This window comes from Lepidochelys kempii, chromosome 1 (genome assembly GCF_965140265.1).
Source record: "Lepidochelys kempii isolate rLepKem1 chromosome 1, rLepKem1.hap2, whole genome shotgun sequence".
Lineage (NCBI taxonomy): Eukaryota > Metazoa > Chordata > Testudines > Cheloniidae > Lepidochelys > Lepidochelys kempii.
The window spans coordinates 49,833,982-49,851,717 of record NC_133256.1 but is presented as its reverse complement, the minus strand read 5'-3'; the positions used below and the strand labels follow the sequence as shown (position 1 = coordinate 49,851,717).

Here is a 17,736-nt window from a genome sequence, read left to right as displayed (position 1 = left end):
GTTCCAGGCTTCATTAGTTATAATTACCCCCAAAATATGCTCAGCAGAATGCACACGTGTCATCTGGGAGTGACACACAATAGAACGGGCAACTTATAAACTCCTCCAAGCACAGAAACAGTCCATAAAACAACTGGCTTGTGCATTTGGATTCATGTGATAACACCTCCTATTGCATAAACCACCAGATGACACAGATGGGGCAAATCCAAACATGCAAACATTTCTTTTGTATAGACACTGGACTTCATTTTAATCCATTCAAGCACAAACTGCACAAAGCTGTGTATGAAACACTACATCTTTGTCCTTTTTATTCCCCAGATTGTTCCACAGTTGCACAAAATATATGCAACATGTATAGTTACTAAATATTTAAAACATAACAATTATTATAAAAAAATTAAGAACAGCTAAATATCCTTACGTGGCAACAAAAACATCCTAAAAAGGAAAACATTTCTAGTATCTATTAAACAGCATACACATTTAATTTAAAAAAATTACCAAAACAGTTAAGGAAAGTACCAAAAAGTAAAGCTAATTGACAATATTCATAAGCAGTGTTTTCTCCTCCTACCCAAAAAAGAAATGGAAGTGAAGAAATATAGACTGGTATATGGTTTTACAATTACTTAAAGTACTATTATGGGGACAAACTTACTAAAACACTGCAACAGTAATTTCATTTTCAAAGCACAACATAATCCAGTTCAAATTTCCCTGCCTGTTTATATATTTATCCACTGCCTTGTGCTCCAGTCTACCTTAGAGACCTCCCATTCCTTATCATCTGGCACATGACTTTTCTCACATACATTTTGGCCACTGTTTGTGTGAAAGTCTTCTCTACAGCTCTTACCATTTCTAGCAGAGGTGGGCAAACTACAGCCAGTGGCTTGGCACTGCTTCAGCGCTCCAGCCAGGGTGCTGGGTCAGGGACAGGGAGGGAGGGCTGCACCACGTGGCTCCCGGAAGCCACGGCATGGCCCTGCTCCACCTCCTACGCGCTCCAATGGGCACCGCAGCGGAGGTGCCTGCGCATGGGGCAGCGTGCAGACCCGCCTGGGCACACTCCGGCTGGGCCACACCATGCCGCTCAGCCCCACTCTGGCTGGGGCGCTGGGTCGAGGGTCGCACCACGCCACCCCCACTCCAGCCAGGGCACAGGAAGAGGAGCCACACCACACAGCTCCCGGAAGCCATGGCATGGCCCCGCTCCGGCTCCTATGTGCTCCAATGGGAGCTGCCTGCAGATGGGGCAGTGTGCAGACCCACCGGGGCGCACTCTGAACGGGTCGCTGGGTTGGGGCCACACCATGCGGCTTGGGCCCGCTCCAGCTGGGGCACGGGGCGGGGGAACGACACGCACGCACCACGTGGCTCACGGAAGCCGCAACATGGCCCCCCTCCAGCTCCTATGCATGCCAATGGGAGCAGCAGGAGAGGTGCCTGGGGATGGGGCAGCTTGCAGACCCGCCTGGCCGCGCCTCCGCATAGGAGCCAGAGAAGGGACATGTGACTGCTTCCAGGAGCCACTTGAAGTAAGCGCTGCTCGGAGCCTGCACCCCGAGCCTCTCCCCAGGTCCCAACTCCCTGCCCCAGCCCTGATCCCCCTCCCACTCTCCAAACCCCTCGATCCCAGCCCGAAGTACCCATCTGCACCTCAAACTCCTCATCCCCAGCCCCACCACAGAACCCGCACTGCAACCCCAATTTTGTGAGCATTCATGGCCCGCCATACAATTTCTATTCCCCGATGTGGCCCTTGGGCCAAAAAGTTTGCCCACCCCTGATTTATAGTATCCTTTTTCAGCATCCCCATCTCATTTACTTTCCAGGTTTATTCCAAAGTCACACTGAACACACATTTTCTTTCTCTCTCGCTTATGTCTCAGTTTCTCTAACCTGTCCCTTTTCCTGTTATTGTTCTTATTACTAAATGCTTCAACAAAACTGTTTACTGTAATTCCCCATATATTGTCCACTGTTTCATAATTTTAATAATGTAAATATTTTCTAAAAAAAAATTCTTAAATATTTTTACTACAGTAGGTTAATACATTTTCAGAGTATTCATGACAATTCAGAGATAATTTAATATTCTCATGCAAATACAGTTCACAACACAAATTGATTTTACCGCAAAAGAAATGTGCACATTAAAGAATTTTCCAATAAATTTTAATTGTTTTAATAGAAAGTAAACTAGAAAAATACAAATGTTTATACATATATCTGTGCGTGCACACATTCACTCCTATATACAAATCCATATACACCCCAGTATGCAAATATATGGATATATATATATGCACACACTCATATAAAGACATGGGAATGTATGCATGTGTGTGTACATACACACACACACAGAAATATATAAATAGATATAGATATTATTTTTGCCTATAGTGTGTTATTCATTCATTCTATAGCACTGTGAACTCATTTCCCCGTAACATAAATTACAAGATTTCAAGACATTTTAGAGATAATTGATATTAATTCTTTCATGTTCATTTCCATTAAGAACATTCAGGTTTACACTGGAAAATTAAGCTCTAAAACTTCAGTTCAAAAAGGTACATATACATATGCTTAACTTTAAGTACATGAGTATTCCAACTGAATTCAACAACACTACTCAGGTCCTTAAAGTCAGACACTTGCTTAAGTACCTTGCTGATGTGGTTCCTAAATCAGAATCATATGTTTAGAAATGGTCACATGAAATACTTATTAGAGAAATAAGTATTCCCATACCTTTTCATAATATGTAAGCACAATCAAGGTTTATTTAAAATATCTAGGGCTAAATTCTGCCCTCAGTCACATCTGTGCATCAAAGGGGTTATACAGGTATAAACAATGGCAGAGTATTGGCCCTCTATATCCATTTAACAGTACAACTGAAGGGTCAGTTTAAGAACTCATGCACTCATTCTGGCAAACTGCATATTATGTTCACAGCAGAATGGTGTCAATTTCCTACTTTTAAAGCAGCAGAGAAGCATGAACAATTTATAACTATGAGCTTCTATGGCACTATTTGAAATTTTAGCTCTCCCCCCCCCCCTCCTTTTTTTAATAAAAGAAACAGATATTGAAACTCTCCTAGCTAATAATTTCATTCTGACACTTGAGTTTAAAAGGTTACGTTACTATCTGAAGAAAGGTAATCTGGCTGCCTTCATAGCAGCCTACAAGATCTGCAATCTGCATAGAGAGGGGCATTTGTCATCATTAGCTGAGCAGTGACAGCTGGCACCCAGGGTGTCCCAGATTCAAGAAGTGGCAAAGAAAAGGCACTCTCTTAGTTTAAGTTGCCATTAAGTATAGCATGCTTCATAAGGAGCAAGACTTCCTTTTTGTAATACACCATGATGTAACAACAGTGATACAGCTGCATTTTCTTCAGCACCGGGAATACACTGATATCATACAATCACCAGATGCCTTTAAACAATAAGATACAAGGTTTTAATATGAACGAACATGAAAATGGCTAAATCTTTTTCAAAATTAGGATAGTATGCTTTTCTTCAAAGATGTTTTAGACTGGTTTATAAATTCCATCTACAGGAATAATAAATTGTGAATAAAAAACCCAGTTTTCAGAGAGATGTATATAAATGTGTCTTGAAACCACTAATGGCCAGTCACTTAAGTCAGACAGTTTAGAATGTATGAAAAAAAAAATTGGTCTCACACTTGGAGTGAATACAAAGCTGATCGCTTTTATGAATATGTGATCAAGCACCATTTTAATAGCATTATTAGAAACTAAAAACATCATCTTAGTGTCTATTTAACAACTTGCAACAAGATTTTTATCAAAACGGTTACATGAGATTTTGGAAATATACTCGTGTTTAAGATTATTTTACTCACAAATGTATGGATGTAAGCTCTAAAAGAGAAGTCCAATTCATGCCAGCATCAATAATTAAAGTTATGAAAGCCTAGAGAAAAAGGTACATAAACATTAAATGTTCCTGAACTGATGATTTTTTAAAAGTAAAGCTACATAAAGTAAAACCTACACACTAAAACACCTTAAAAATATCTTTGCAAGAAAAAGAAAATTACAATGCTCTACAGTTTTCTAGGTTTGGCAACATAATCCATAATGCTAGGTTTTGCATTATTATGTAAACTAGTTTTTCACAAATAAAACTAATTTTTGTGTTAATGTAAAATCTATGCAAATACATGCAGTCATTTATCAGGAAAGCTGACAAGCATTCCATATTGGAGAGGGAAAACAAAACTGCCTCAAGAATAGAGGCAATTAATTATTTCTGTATTTTCTCTTCCTCTGTCTTGAGGCACAAAAGTTATCCATCCAGTTAAAACAGCAAATGAAATAAAGAGATTTTTTATATTTAAAACACATATGGCTTTTGCCTGCAATACTGATCACCACAAGGTCTACAGATGCCCGTGGCTAAATTGTACGCTGGCAGATGCACACAGGGGAGAACTGTGCTAATGCAGCGTGGTGAGCAAAACAAATGAAGTACTGAATTTTCTGGAAAAAAAAAACTTTTTTTTCCATTGAGATATGCAGTTTGCCTACCAAGTGTAGATTAAGTTAGCAATAAATTTAACCTGAAAAACACTCTCTTAGTCTAGTACACCAAAACAGCTAAAAGAAACCTAGCAAAAATGTGTGTGTGAAATGAAATAAAATACACATACACACACCAGTTGTAAGGAAGGTACAGTCTCTACGTAATGAGTTTGCCAAGATAAACAGTTATGCAGTTTTATTCTCACAATTAAAGACTAATAACACATAATGAACACACTCAAAGAATACAATGAGACAACTGTTGTCGTACATATTTGCCGTTATTTTTACTTATTTGAGGAGCAATCTCTTGAGGTGCTGTTGAAAATTGCAAGCATTAAGGCACAATCTAGCTGATGTGATATTACTTACATACACTTCCTAGTGCCAATAAGAATTCTGTATTTATTAGCTGTTTCCTTTTACAAGTTTATTAAAAAAACATGCACGGGTCAAAGTTAGTCTTTCTATACCTGAGAAATTACTTGCACAAGAGAACAAAAAAGCATGGATGGTAAAACATTTACTGGAAATTACTCAGAATCATTTAGACTGCCATAATTTTTCTCCTAATAGGCCTGTAAACATGCATAACATTAAAATTACTGTTGCAATTACCAAGCAAAAACTTCAGTAAAGACTGTTATACACATTTTATTTTTGTTTAATGAGAAAAAAATGTACGAGTACCCATGCCACATTACATAAGAGAAGCAAATTCAACCCAAAAATTAGTTTTAAGAAATGAGATTCAATTAATAAGTGTTTCTCTTTTAATTTGTATAAATTAATTCTTTTAGATCAACTGAAAATATTGTTTCTGAAAAAGAAGGAAACAACATTAACATCCACACCAACAAAAGAGAAAAAATTACTTCACAATGTGTGAGTATAAACAAAAGATAAAAATGTAAAACAATAAAAGTAATATTCACAGCACCATTTAAATCTTAGTGAGATGGTTATTTTTGTTTGTTTGTTTAGTTTATGAAGAAAATTTTGTCAGTACTATCTCTATCTTATCAAGTATGCCATAAATGCTTTTTCTTACTTTGGAATGTACTAATACATTATACTACTATTATACATTCATACTAATATAGCCTACTTTTTTTTCAGTAACAAAGTGCAGAAATTTCTGTAGCTGGGTAATACCACACACTTCAAGAACTGTATGTTTAATTTCTGAATTAATAGCATACTTTTTACCTCTACATAAATTCTCATCTTTGTTATTTTTGGTGATGTTTAAATTTGTCGTCGTGTGTGATGAAATATCATGGATTGTGTCTTGCCACAAAAGGCCTGATTTGGTAGACCTCACTCCAGTACCGTGCTGACAATGGACATGGGGATTTCTAGTGCTCCAGTTAAAATTCCACTCCCAATTTTAAAGAAGGGTTGGAGTAATTTCACTGCTCCTAATAGAATTTACCTCCTCTCCAAATACTAAATCATACCTTCTAGAGAGACTTTTACTCCACTAGTTCAGAAGTAATTGCGGGTTTGTTTTGTTTTGGGGTTATTTTGCCTTCAGAACGCAGCAGATTACAAGTGTCAGGTATTTTCTAATGAAACCTTTAACCTCATAGCTATTCAAATTACATAAACTGTTATACAACCAATATACTCAGCATATTTTTCAGGAACAGAGTATACGTGTTTCCAACAATCAGATCAAGTTGTTCATATCTGTGTTTGTCAAGAGGCGCTGCTTCTTTTTAATTTGTGTTTATGAAACCACACCCCTCAATCCTATTTGTGACAGTGTGTGCATGCATGCGCACACACACACTCATGTCCTCTAGTACATGGGGCTTATGACAGGCTAAGGAAGAAATTTTGTGGGAGCATCTTGCTAAAACATGGGCAACATGGCACTGTCTTTTTTAGGCAAAACTCCTCAATGACATCCTTAGAGATTAATTACATCAACGGGAGTTCTTCTTGAGAAAGGAGAGGACTGGGCACAACATACTTTTTCCACAACAATGATCACATATGAATGTAAAAGCTTTTCGAGACAAATATAAGACACAGGTAAATTTTTAGATATGGTGCATTTCATATTTTATGTGGAATTAACTCTCAAAAATTATTCCACTTAAGCACGGAATTCTGTGTGGGATCAAGGCCTAACTGTAAAGCTTGAGAAGGCCCATTGGATTTCAATGAGAATAATCATATATTGACTGTTAAGCAAGTGTGTGTGCAGAATCAGGGTCTTTCTAAGGTTCAATTAAACGTATTTATCATTCATGACCAATTCACTCAGCCATCTGCATCCACATTATTCTGGAGGAAAAAAATGTGGAAGCTATACACTAAATTCTACAATGAATTACCAGTTTCTCAAGGCTATACTAAAATATGTAAAGCATGTATTCTTATGCCTAAATCTAGATTAAGTGACATGCACAGATGGTTACCATACTTGACCTACATAATGCAAGGTGAGGGAGAACAGGTTGGTTCTTCAGGTAGAATGACTTGGTATGCACATATTATTGATGGCATTAAAAATATCAATGAACACAGGCTATGACAAAATGTATGTGAAGAGATAAAGCACTAATAGCCGTTTTGTCTGATTTTTAGGGATGTTGAGCACCTGCAGTTTCCATTGGCCTCTACACAGGAGTTGCAGATTCTTAGCACCTAAGAAAAATAAGTCATTTATGTTTGCTAGCCAATGTAAAAACTATTTTACAAAATACCTATGACAAGGTATTTATGTTCCTGTAACACTGTTCTCTTATTTGGGTTAGACTAATAGATGTTGAGCAAACCACAGAAGGTGAATACACAAGCAGAGTAATGTCATAATTTACACAAATAAACATCTTTAAATGTTACTGCACTTTGGTTTTGATTTACTTACATTCTCTACTCCTTTGGTCCTTCCATCACACAGTAAATTTCAGAAATACAAGTTATCAAGAGGAAAGGTTATTTTAGACATGCAGTCATTGGAAGCTGCTCATCCAACACATACAGCTTTATTCTCAAGGTCAGTGTTGAATTCTTTCAGTTGCTTAATCATATACAGCATGAAACAGTAATGAGAATTCTGCAGTGTTGGATGACCCACTACAGATGTAGTAGATTAAAAGGCGCTAATCCCTACTGATTCCATATTCCTCCCTGGGTTCAGCAGAAAAGAACATTCTTAAAGTAGGAAACCTTTAAAAAAAAATCAGTGTTGGATTACTTAAATAAAATCCTGTGTATGAGAAATGTCTGGTTTTGATGAAGCTGATATAGAAGTGAACCAAATGAATAATACAATGCATTTCTCCTATATGAAAGTTTCTGCAGTTTCCAGCAAAAAGTGCAATTTGCAGTTGTGCAAAATGTGTGTTTGCTCTTGAAATGTAAAATGATAGAGAAAACAAATTAATAGTTGTTTTTACATAAGAACATACAAAACAGGGACATTTTAAATTAAAAAAAAATTCGGTACTTTCCAGGATGACAAAGTCCAATACTGACACGTGATAATTTATATTAATTTTTAATATTTATTTTTAGTGAGGGGACTAATCCATCAAATTGTGCAATTAAGATTCTTTAGCAGTCACATTTGTAATAACTTATACTGTAAACATCTGAATCTGATTATTTTTCATCTCAAAAGATAATTATAAGGCTCTGCACAAAACTGCATACCATTTAATATAATCAAAGACAATATTTTTAAAATTATAAATAAGTATTCATTCATTCATATATAAAACTTATTTGCTATATAATGAGTATTAATGTCACTAACATGAAACTTTTGGGGGAAACTATATGAACTTCTTTACTTTTTAAATTTACTCTTGTTTTATTAATTCGAATGTTTGAAAAAGAAGTCAACAGTAAATAAATAAATAAAAAATAAAATACCTTCAAGTTATATTACAAGAAAAGATTCTTCCTATCTGCTTTTATATAAAATGGCATCTAAAGCAAACCCTCTAAAAATGTGTGTCCAATTTCTCTAGTGTCAAAACCTAAATGTATTGTGGCTGGCAGGATGATACAGATAAAATAGCCAGAGTGCACTAAAAAAAAAAATTAAGATCCAAGAAATCAGATATGTTCAATCAGCCTTCAAACCTTCTCCAGCAGCAGGGATAAATAATTTAATAAACTCAACTTCATATTCTTTTTCTTTCTCTAACACAATAAACAGATATTAAAAAAAATAAAATTTTACATTCATGAATAGTTGTGTGTAGAATCACAACTATTATATAAGAAGAGATACAAAGAAATATCAATATAAGCACTTAACATATGTGCTTATATATTCTAGCTAACTTATACTTTCTTTCCACATGAAAGAACAGTATTGCTTAAATTTATGATCTGGCAACTGAAATTTTCAAATTAGGTTTACTGAAACACAGAATCCCTGTATTCGCACATTTTTCAACACAATTGGGCTTTTTGGCTAATAAGACAACTGCTTAAGCAACACATTTTGAAATGTCTAAATGTAAAATGTGTTTCCAGCAGATGTGGTAGCAGTGGGTAGACCTAAATAATTAGGAAAAAATACCTGGAAAACAGTAATTTGGGAAAACTTACCTCTCTCTATTTCATAGGCCTCCAACTCCTAACATCACAAATGATCAATCATCATTTTAATGAGATGATTTTAATCTCACTCTTCCAGTATAAATCATTATCTCTAAACATGAAACTGAATGACAGAAAAACCCACTCTATAGTTTTATAATTTACTAAAACCACAGCATTTTAAATATAGGATTGCAAAGTGAACAAACTCAGATAAATGCTCAGAAAACATTCCTAAAATGAACAGATTTTACCATGCCAACAATTAAAGGGTTCATTCCTTCATTCATGGATAAAACTTTAAATGGGTGCAATGAAATTAATGGCAGGCTTTAATAATAAATGCAACCTATGTAACATTAAATTTTATATTTTTGCATATTTGCATTAATCATCAAAATGTAACAACTAAACATAATTATCTACATTGCTCACTTGTTTTTAGGTAAACCTTTACATTTTATTCTAAAGCTTTTGATTCAGGAAAGATACAACCTTAATTTTCTATTTTAACATATTGTACTAATAAATAATTAGCAAATTAGCACACCCGCTGAAAGTTCAAGAAATTATTTTGTTTTTAGAAATAGCAAAAATCTCTCTCTCTCTCTAAAATACAACTTTAATGTAACTGAAAATCAGTTGGCAGACGAACTAAATTAAATGTAAGGACTTTGGAGTATGTGTCATCTCCCCAGAAAGCAGCAGTTACCATGACAAGGATGGAGGAAAACACATGCCTTTGTCTGAAGTTCCAGAGTAGCAGCCGTATTAGTCTGTATTCGCAAAAAGAACAGGAGTACTTGTGGCACCTTAGAGACTAACAAATTCATTTAAGCATAAGCTTTCGTGAGCTACAGCTCAAATTTGTTAGTCTCTTAGGTGCCACAAGTACTCCTTTTCTTTTTGTCTGAAGAGTTTCACTTTCGGTTTTAAACAACGATGCTGTCTAAACTCCACCGGAAGGATTTATTTTTCAGTTGTGTGGAAACAGAGGCAAACAAAAACGAATTATTTTTACATTTTCAATGTCTAAAGGAAGCCACGGTGCCCCACGCCGCCTAGGACTAATATTTTGGGGCAGCCACTTAGTAACAGTGATAACGTATCTGCCTGTGTCCTTTTGTGCTGGTTATTGTCAGATCCAGATGCCCAATGGGGGAACGAGATGGAGTAAGAAAACAATTCAGCAAGTTCATTTTTCTTACTAAGGAAACCTCCGGGAGCTGACTTCACTTTGTCGGAATAGGTCGACTTGGCCTACAAATTTCCCTGCAGCTTCGCACCGGGCTTTCTTCCCCGCAAGTACCAGATTCAGTTAAAGAGCACTCAAATGCACCCAAAACGCCTGCCTACGGTTTCACTTAGGACCCGTTCCCCCTCCGATTCAAGTCAGATTGGCCAACGTCCTCAACGGAGCTGGATCGGGCCTTTGGAAGCAATTAGGGGCATCTGGGACTCTCCCCCATCCCCAAGCATGCCTGCGCCTGTTCCCGCTGCGGCCTCTGTTCACAAGAAGCTCTCCTGGGACCCGATGGGGGCTTGACCTGAGCAAGGTGGGTAGGATGGGGTCCTCCATCCGCGCAGCCGGCTCCACCTGGCCACATGTGGGTTGTAGGGGCAATACACGTGGGGGTGGCGACCGCGGCACACGCGTTACCCTTCCTGTGCCCAGGGACCTCGGGGCGGCTTCTTGGTAGAGCGGGGTGTTCTCTCGCTCCTCTCGCCCACGCACACAGCTGCGAGTGACATGGGCGCCTGGAAGCTGGAGCGGCACGGATTAGTGGAGGGGCTAGTAGCGCTGCGGGCAGAGGCGAAGACGCGGCCACCGCCCCCAGGATGCGAAAAGGGGGGAACTAAAGACAATCGCAGCAGGCGACAGCGATGATCAGAAAGCATCTTCTGCCCCCTGAATTAGGAGAGGGCATGTACAGGGGTGTGGGCAGGGCAGAGGGGCGGCCGCGCGTGTGGAGACGAGGAGCGATGCGCTGGTTTGTGATGTGAGGGATGAACGGAGGCAGCTGAACGCCCCATTCCCGGGGCTGCAGCCGGCGGCAGCTCCGCTCCCGCCTCCTCCTTGCAGAAGGAGCTGCGCGCCCCGCCTGCCCAGGCCAACGAGCCGCAGCAGCGTCGGGGGCTCGGACCCGGGAGCGTGGCCTCTTGGGGATTTCTGATTTTCAAAGCGCAGTTGTTGAGAGAGCACCGGGGCAAAGCATTTTGCTCCCAAGCTATATGGCTAAATCTGGAAATAATACCCAGCCCGCTCAGCAGAGGGTCAGAGCCTGTCTGCTCACCAGCCTGGTTTTCGTCCCCTGGACATGACACTTTGGATGAAGCGAAGAAAGCTAAAGACTATGGAAAGTAGCTATTCCTTATAAAAAAATACCAAGAACGTGCTGCGGGCACATTAGGATGCGATTGAGGAGGGGAAAGCTCCTTAAGGGTGAGCTGATGTCTGCAGTTCCTGGGTTAGGAGTCTAAAGACAACCCCGGTTTCATTTTATTCATGAGTAGAAAGTTACAGACGCCCATCAAATTCTTCATGTGGATCAACAGTCCCCGAAATACAGGAGCGTCTGCACTAACGCTACGTCGAGCAAGCAAAGCACAAAATAAACTCTTCCACACCTTGGATGTTGCCGCATTAATAGGCTAGTGACAGGAAAACGTTAATGGCATAAGACATCCCTGTGCAAGCCGATAGATGTTTCTTAGAAAATAATTTCAAGGGACAGTAAATTTAAAAATTAAGAATCTGAGTCATAAATTAAAATTTCTTAAAGACACTAGAGGAAAAAGCGCGTGCTATGGATATAAATCACGTTTATTCTTAAACAACGCACGGAAGATGCTGCGAAATATGTTTGTCGTACCAATCTTTGCAAACAGGAGGACCGATTACTGACACTTAAGATACTAAAGAAGAAATTTGTTTAATTATATATCACACACACGAAAATCCAAACTGTCAGATTAGTTGTCTGCCAGCATGTCTGCACTCGCTAATGTCCCTCCCGTGTGCACATTTATTAAAACACAGCTTGCAAATAGAGTTCACATTAAAATAAACTGTCCAGATAAGGAGATTAATAGATATTTATTTTGCAACGATGTCCTGAAAAGGCATCTGAACATATATGGCGTTGCAATATCTTGGTGACATATACCGAATATAAAAACGAAGCTAAGCACTAGCAAATAAGATTTACACTAAGTATCTGCTGCTTCTGAGACTGAATATGAAAATAAACTGTTAGATGCGTTTAGCAAATGGTATTTCCTTCATACGTTACAAATATATATATTAAAAAACAAGCAGAGAGAATGCAATATCTGCGTAACCTTAAAATCGATTATACCTCGTCAGAACATGCTTTAAAACAATTTAATTAGCGGATGCTGTGTAATATTTTATTCCTGCAAACATTACATTGCCGAGAATCTATGGCCTTATACTCTGGCCAATTCATGAGGGGAAAACTTCTGACCTGCAATTACAGACAACTTATCAGGAGAAAGGGACACCATGATTTGACGCCAAGAGCGAGTTAGTGAATTTACGTATCTGTTCTTTAAAGAGTGAATCCCCGTATATAGCTCAGTAGTTGATGGCTCTCCATTAATACACCTGCATTCACATTTCAGCCTTAAGGAGACAAACAGGGATTTAGTGCAGAACACCACAGTTTTGCCAAGTCCTTTCAAAACATCAGTACGCTTCAAATTACACCAAAAGCCGAGAGATTCTTCTTGATTTCCAAATATATAGGTGGCCTGGATGCTTTTCTGCCAGCAGCCGCCTACCTTTAGTTTGTGTATACATATATACGTGTATATATAGCCAAGAGACGGATTAATTAGCCGGGTTTGAGCTGAAGGAGGCTGCAGTGACGAGACCAGTGGCGATTGGCCGCCCGCCTGCCTGGCCCTGCCTTTATAATTTCCACACGAGAGCATCTGGGCTCTTATACTAACCAACAGCCAGCTTCTCCTGACACATACACACACACAACACACCGACACCCAGCACTTTTCCCACCATCTGATTAACAACCCTGCACACACACACACACACACACACACACACACACACACAGTGATTACTACAGGAAAACATACATACATACGAAGAGGGTTTATTATTTTGACTACTGGAAGCCTTGCTGTGTCTCAGTTCAACTTTTGTTTTTATTGCTGCTGGGGAATTGCCGATCTCAAGGCTTTGCTCTCACTCAATGATCCTTTAAAAAAAGAAAGGAAAGGAAAGAAAAATATCGCTCCCCCCTTCGAGACGGCTGCTCTGAAAAGGCAGGAAGAGAGCATCTGAGCAGCAGTTGCCACAGCGTATTTTGAAAGACATTTGTTACGTTTCAGAGCGCTGCAGCCTGTTTCCCCTCTGAAGTTGGCTCCAGCCTTAGCAGCCGCATTGGATCCCACAGCCTATTGCGAGACTCCGGTATACAATCCGGATCTCTGCCCCAATATGATCGCGGCCCAGGCCAAGCTGGTGTATCATCTGAATAAATACTACAACGAGAAATGCCAAGCCAGGAAAGCCGCCATCGCCAAAACTATCCGAGAAGTCTGCAAAGTGGTTTCGGACGTACTAAAGGAAGTGGAGGTGCAGGAGCCCCGTTTCATCAGCTCTTTGAACGAGATGGACAACCGCTATGAGGGCCTGGAGGTCATTTCTCCCACTGAGTTTGAAGTGGTCCTTTATCTGAACCAAATGGGAGTTTTCAACTTCGTGGACGACGGCTCTTTGCCGGGCTGCGCCGTGTTAAAGTTAAGCGATGGGCGCAAGAGGAGCATGTCCCTTTGGGTGGAGTTCATCACGGCTTCTGGTTATCTTTCTGCTCGCAAAATCCGGTCCAGATTTCAGACTCTGGTGGCCCAAGCCGTGGATAAATGCAGTTACAGAGATGTGGTAAAGATGGTGGCTGACACGAGTGAAGTGAAACTGAGAATCAGAGATAGATATGTCGTGCAGATCACTCCAGCTTTTAAATGCACAGGGATCTGGCCAAGGAGTGCTGCCCACTGGCCACTTCCCCACATCCCCTGGCCGGGACCCAACAGGGTAGCAGAGGTCAAAGCTGAAGGATTCAACCTTTTATCCAAGGAGTGTCACTCTCTAGCAGGCAAGCAGAGTTCAGCCGAGAGTGATGCCTGGGTGTTGCAGTTCGCAGAAGCGGAGAACAGACTGCAGATGGGCGGCTGCAGAAAGAAATGCCTCTCTATTCTCAAAACCTTACGGGATCGTCATCTGGAACTGCCGGGCCAGCCCCTGAATAATTATCACATGAAGACTCTGGTTTCATACGAGTGTGAAAAGCATCCCCGGGAATCGGACTGGGACGAGTCTTGTCTGGGCGACCGGCTCAACGGGATTTTACTGCAACTCATCTCCTGCCTTCAGTGCAGGAGGTGCCCACATTACTTCTTGCCCAACTTAGACCTGTTTCAGGGAAAACCTCATTCAGCCCTGGAAAATGCAGCCAAACAAACTTGGCGACTGGCTAGGGAAATACTCACCAACCCGAAAAGTTTGGAAAAACTTTAGAGGACAATTAAAATATGGGCCTAACTTCTTATGGGTCTTCTTATTTTCAGATAAAGTTTAAACTTCCTGTTCGAAAAGTCAAATATTTCCACTTGAGAATGCTAATAATATTCTCTTTAAAAGGAATATTGCTTAGGCTCCTCACACACACTCACAACAACAAACACTATGACATATCTTCATCACAGTTTTGAAATTCCCCCTGAAAAATGTATCTTAACACCCGGAAACAAATTCGGCTGTAATTTAACATGATTGTGACCATTCTGCCTAGAAAGGGCACCAATGGATTATAACAAACCCCAGTATTTTTGTGTAAATCCCTCTGTGAGTAAAAGCTATTTGGATATGCCATCTGAACAAAACCCTAATGTACATTTTAATTTGTATCAAATATTGTGATCGCACATTGTCTTTGAAATTGTGGATGTTGGTGTTTTGTGATTTGGTGAACAGAAGTTAAATTGCCATTTCGGATACTTCAGGACATTTTCTGCTAAAGAAGATACCATTTAAAAAGGTAGATTTTATCATGGTACTTTTGTTAATTGTCTTTTGAAGTGTCTGAACTTAAAAGTTTACATTTTTCGTTTCATATATATTGCTTGTTCTATTTCTAACATTCCATAAATATACTTGAAATGTTATTTAAATATATTCAAAAGAAATTTGGATTCTGCTTATATAATAACGCTTGAATATTGGAATTATATATTTGAAAAATGCACTTGAAATACACTGGATAATGACTTTTTGTGATTTAGATTTTAATTTCTGTTGCTGATTTTATTTAATTACAAGCTAATAAATGAAGTAAAATAAATATTGTTAAGCGTTTCAAAACTGGATCAAGTTTTCTATTTGAAAATATGGCCAATGTAATGTTTTGCAAATCATAAGGGAGCAGCCCTTTTCCTACTGACTAGTTTTGTGGGAGAAGAAAATATTGGTGTATTATATGCACCACAAATTCGTGTGGTAATTAACAGAGCAACATTTTCTTCAGGCATCAGAAAATAAATTTACTTTTGAAAGATTCGCTATACCAGGTTAATGTTTCTGCATGGTTTTGAACAGTACTGAGGAAACAAAACACAGCACTGAAGGAGAGGCTACTGAATGAGCAATGAGTCTGATTCCTGACAAAAATCAATATTTTGGAGCAAGTAGTAATAAAGAAGAAAGCAAAATTTACAGGTGAAGAGGTCAAGCCAGTAGCAATAAAATGAAGAACAATATAACTTCCGACCTACAGATCCACTATGGATGTAACAAGATTGCAAGTTGCATCTGTAGAAATCAACTCCCTGTGTTCAAAGGGCATTCAAAGAGAATAGCATGTGCACATCCATAAAACTGTAAGTGATCACAGACTGTCTGTTCATACTCCAACATATGATTATTCAGAACGTATATTTCCTTAAAATATTTTAAGATTAAAATGCAAAATAATATACACCCAAAATAGCAACGTATATCATTTATTTAGTAACTTAATAGTCAACAAGTGCTGAACTAAGCAAATTGCCTATATAATAATGTCCAGTTGTAAGAACTCATAGTGGGTGGGTATTTGTGATACCATTACAATGGCTATTGTGCGAGAATCTTTTTTATTTAATGCTTACGAGCATGTTCTGAATGTCAGACATTATTCCTCAATAGAAAACCTGCTTTATTAAAACACACGTTTTCAAAAGCGATAACTGCGTTTTTAAAAAGTTATCACTGAAAAGCATTTACAGTGAAGGTCTTTTTACAAGAAACAATATTGGAGTGACTTTTAAAAGTATCTCCTGTATTTTCCTCCCCTACTTAAGAAACTTGTAAAATTGTTTTGTGAATGTATAGAGAATAAAACAATAATAAGAAGAATAAACTACATGTCAGAAAGGTGCCCCATAGATAGATCCCTATAACAATCCCCCACCACATGTATGCTCGACTTTAAAAAAAAATCGGATTCAAATTTTTATTCTCAACGCTAATACAGGTCAAATATATGTAAATCGCTCTTAAATTGATTGGATCTACTTCTCTTGCAGATGTCAAGGTGTTTTGTAATATTAAACAATGCAAAAAATTAGATATTTGCCAAGAATTAGCTCTTGTGCTCAGGCCCACATGATAGCCATTTTCTTTTTCAGAAAGAGAACATTAATTTCAGTATTTGAACAGATAACATTTATTAAAACGTGCAGCTTTTTCCTATTTAGAAACTAACATTCTTGAAATAAAGGGATTCTATAAAATCCACTGCAAGAGAAAAGCCCATCACTGTGTCTTAGGGGACCGCAGTCTGGGACCGCTGTTACCTCAAGGGATTTCAGAGCAATTGGCTTAACTGCTAAATCTGCCCATGTTCATACAGAGGCATTCAGAGAAAGATTGTTAAAAATGTGCACGCTGTAAGTAATAGAGGATTTGCCATCATTAATACATTTCGCTTTTTAATAAAACACAGTAAAAGCCCACAGGAGTAAGAGGCGTTTGGGGGGAGGAGGGGACCTTCCGCACTCTAGGCTGTGCGTTCCGATTATGTTCTCCGGGCAGTGTTTTAACATACAAATCGCGTCCAGACGTAGTGTAAACACACCCAGCCCACGAGGAAACGCACTCTACTCACTTTGGGGTCAATCTTCTTGAAGGCCGGATCATCCTCATCCACCTCGAAGTAGATTTCCGTGGTGGTGATGGAGAGGGTCCCTTTGGCCACTACCACAGGGGCGATGAGCTGTGCCGGCGTGCTGAGAACCACCGGGCCTGCAAGACAAGGGCAGGGGCGTCAGGCCGTAGCAACTCCGGCCGGCCCTCCCCCCTTCCTTACTGAATGCAGGCACCTAACAATCCGCCTAATAAAGTCCATTTGTAAGTTGCTTTATATCTTTCTTGCCAGGGCTCACCACTCTGCTCTCTCGTGAGTAGTCTGACAAGAGTTTGTGAGCGGTAGGGTGAGACTCCGAGATGAATCAATGACCAAAATTCAGGGGGGCTAGAATGAAAAATTACTGCCCTTCTCCTTTCGTGA

At 39.1% G+C, this 17,736-nt stretch overlaps 2 protein-coding genes across 7 annotated transcripts in view; one reads left to right on the top strand and one right to left on the bottom strand.

Moving 5' to 3' along the window:
• The window catches only part of NBEA (neurobeachin), an 848,387-nt gene that overhangs the window by 218,943 nt on the left and 611,708 nt on the right, over positions 1–17,736 (bottom strand). For all 6 annotated transcript variants that reach the window (XM_073341812.1, XM_073341823.1, XM_073341834.1 and 3 more), the window contains one exon: positions 17,335–17,471. In XM_073341812.1, the coding sequence (XP_073197913.1) occupies positions 17,335–17,471 (137 nt within the window). The remainder of the gene's footprint in view (positions 1–17,334; positions 17,472–17,736) is intronic.
• MAB21L1 (mab-21 like 1) lies at positions 13,105–15,742 on the top strand. The gene has a single exon (XM_073341797.1). The coding sequence runs from the start codon at positions 13,629–13,631 to the stop codon at positions 14,706–14,708; it is 1,080 nt and encodes a 359-aa protein (XP_073197898.1). The 5' UTR covers positions 13,105–13,628; the 3' UTR covers positions 14,709–15,742.

Excerpts from the sequence above, each read along its gene's own strand:
- MAB21L1 (XM_073341797.1), top strand. The coding sequence starts at position 13,629 with ATGATCGCGGCCCAGGCCAAGCTGGTGTATCATCTGAATAAATACTAC.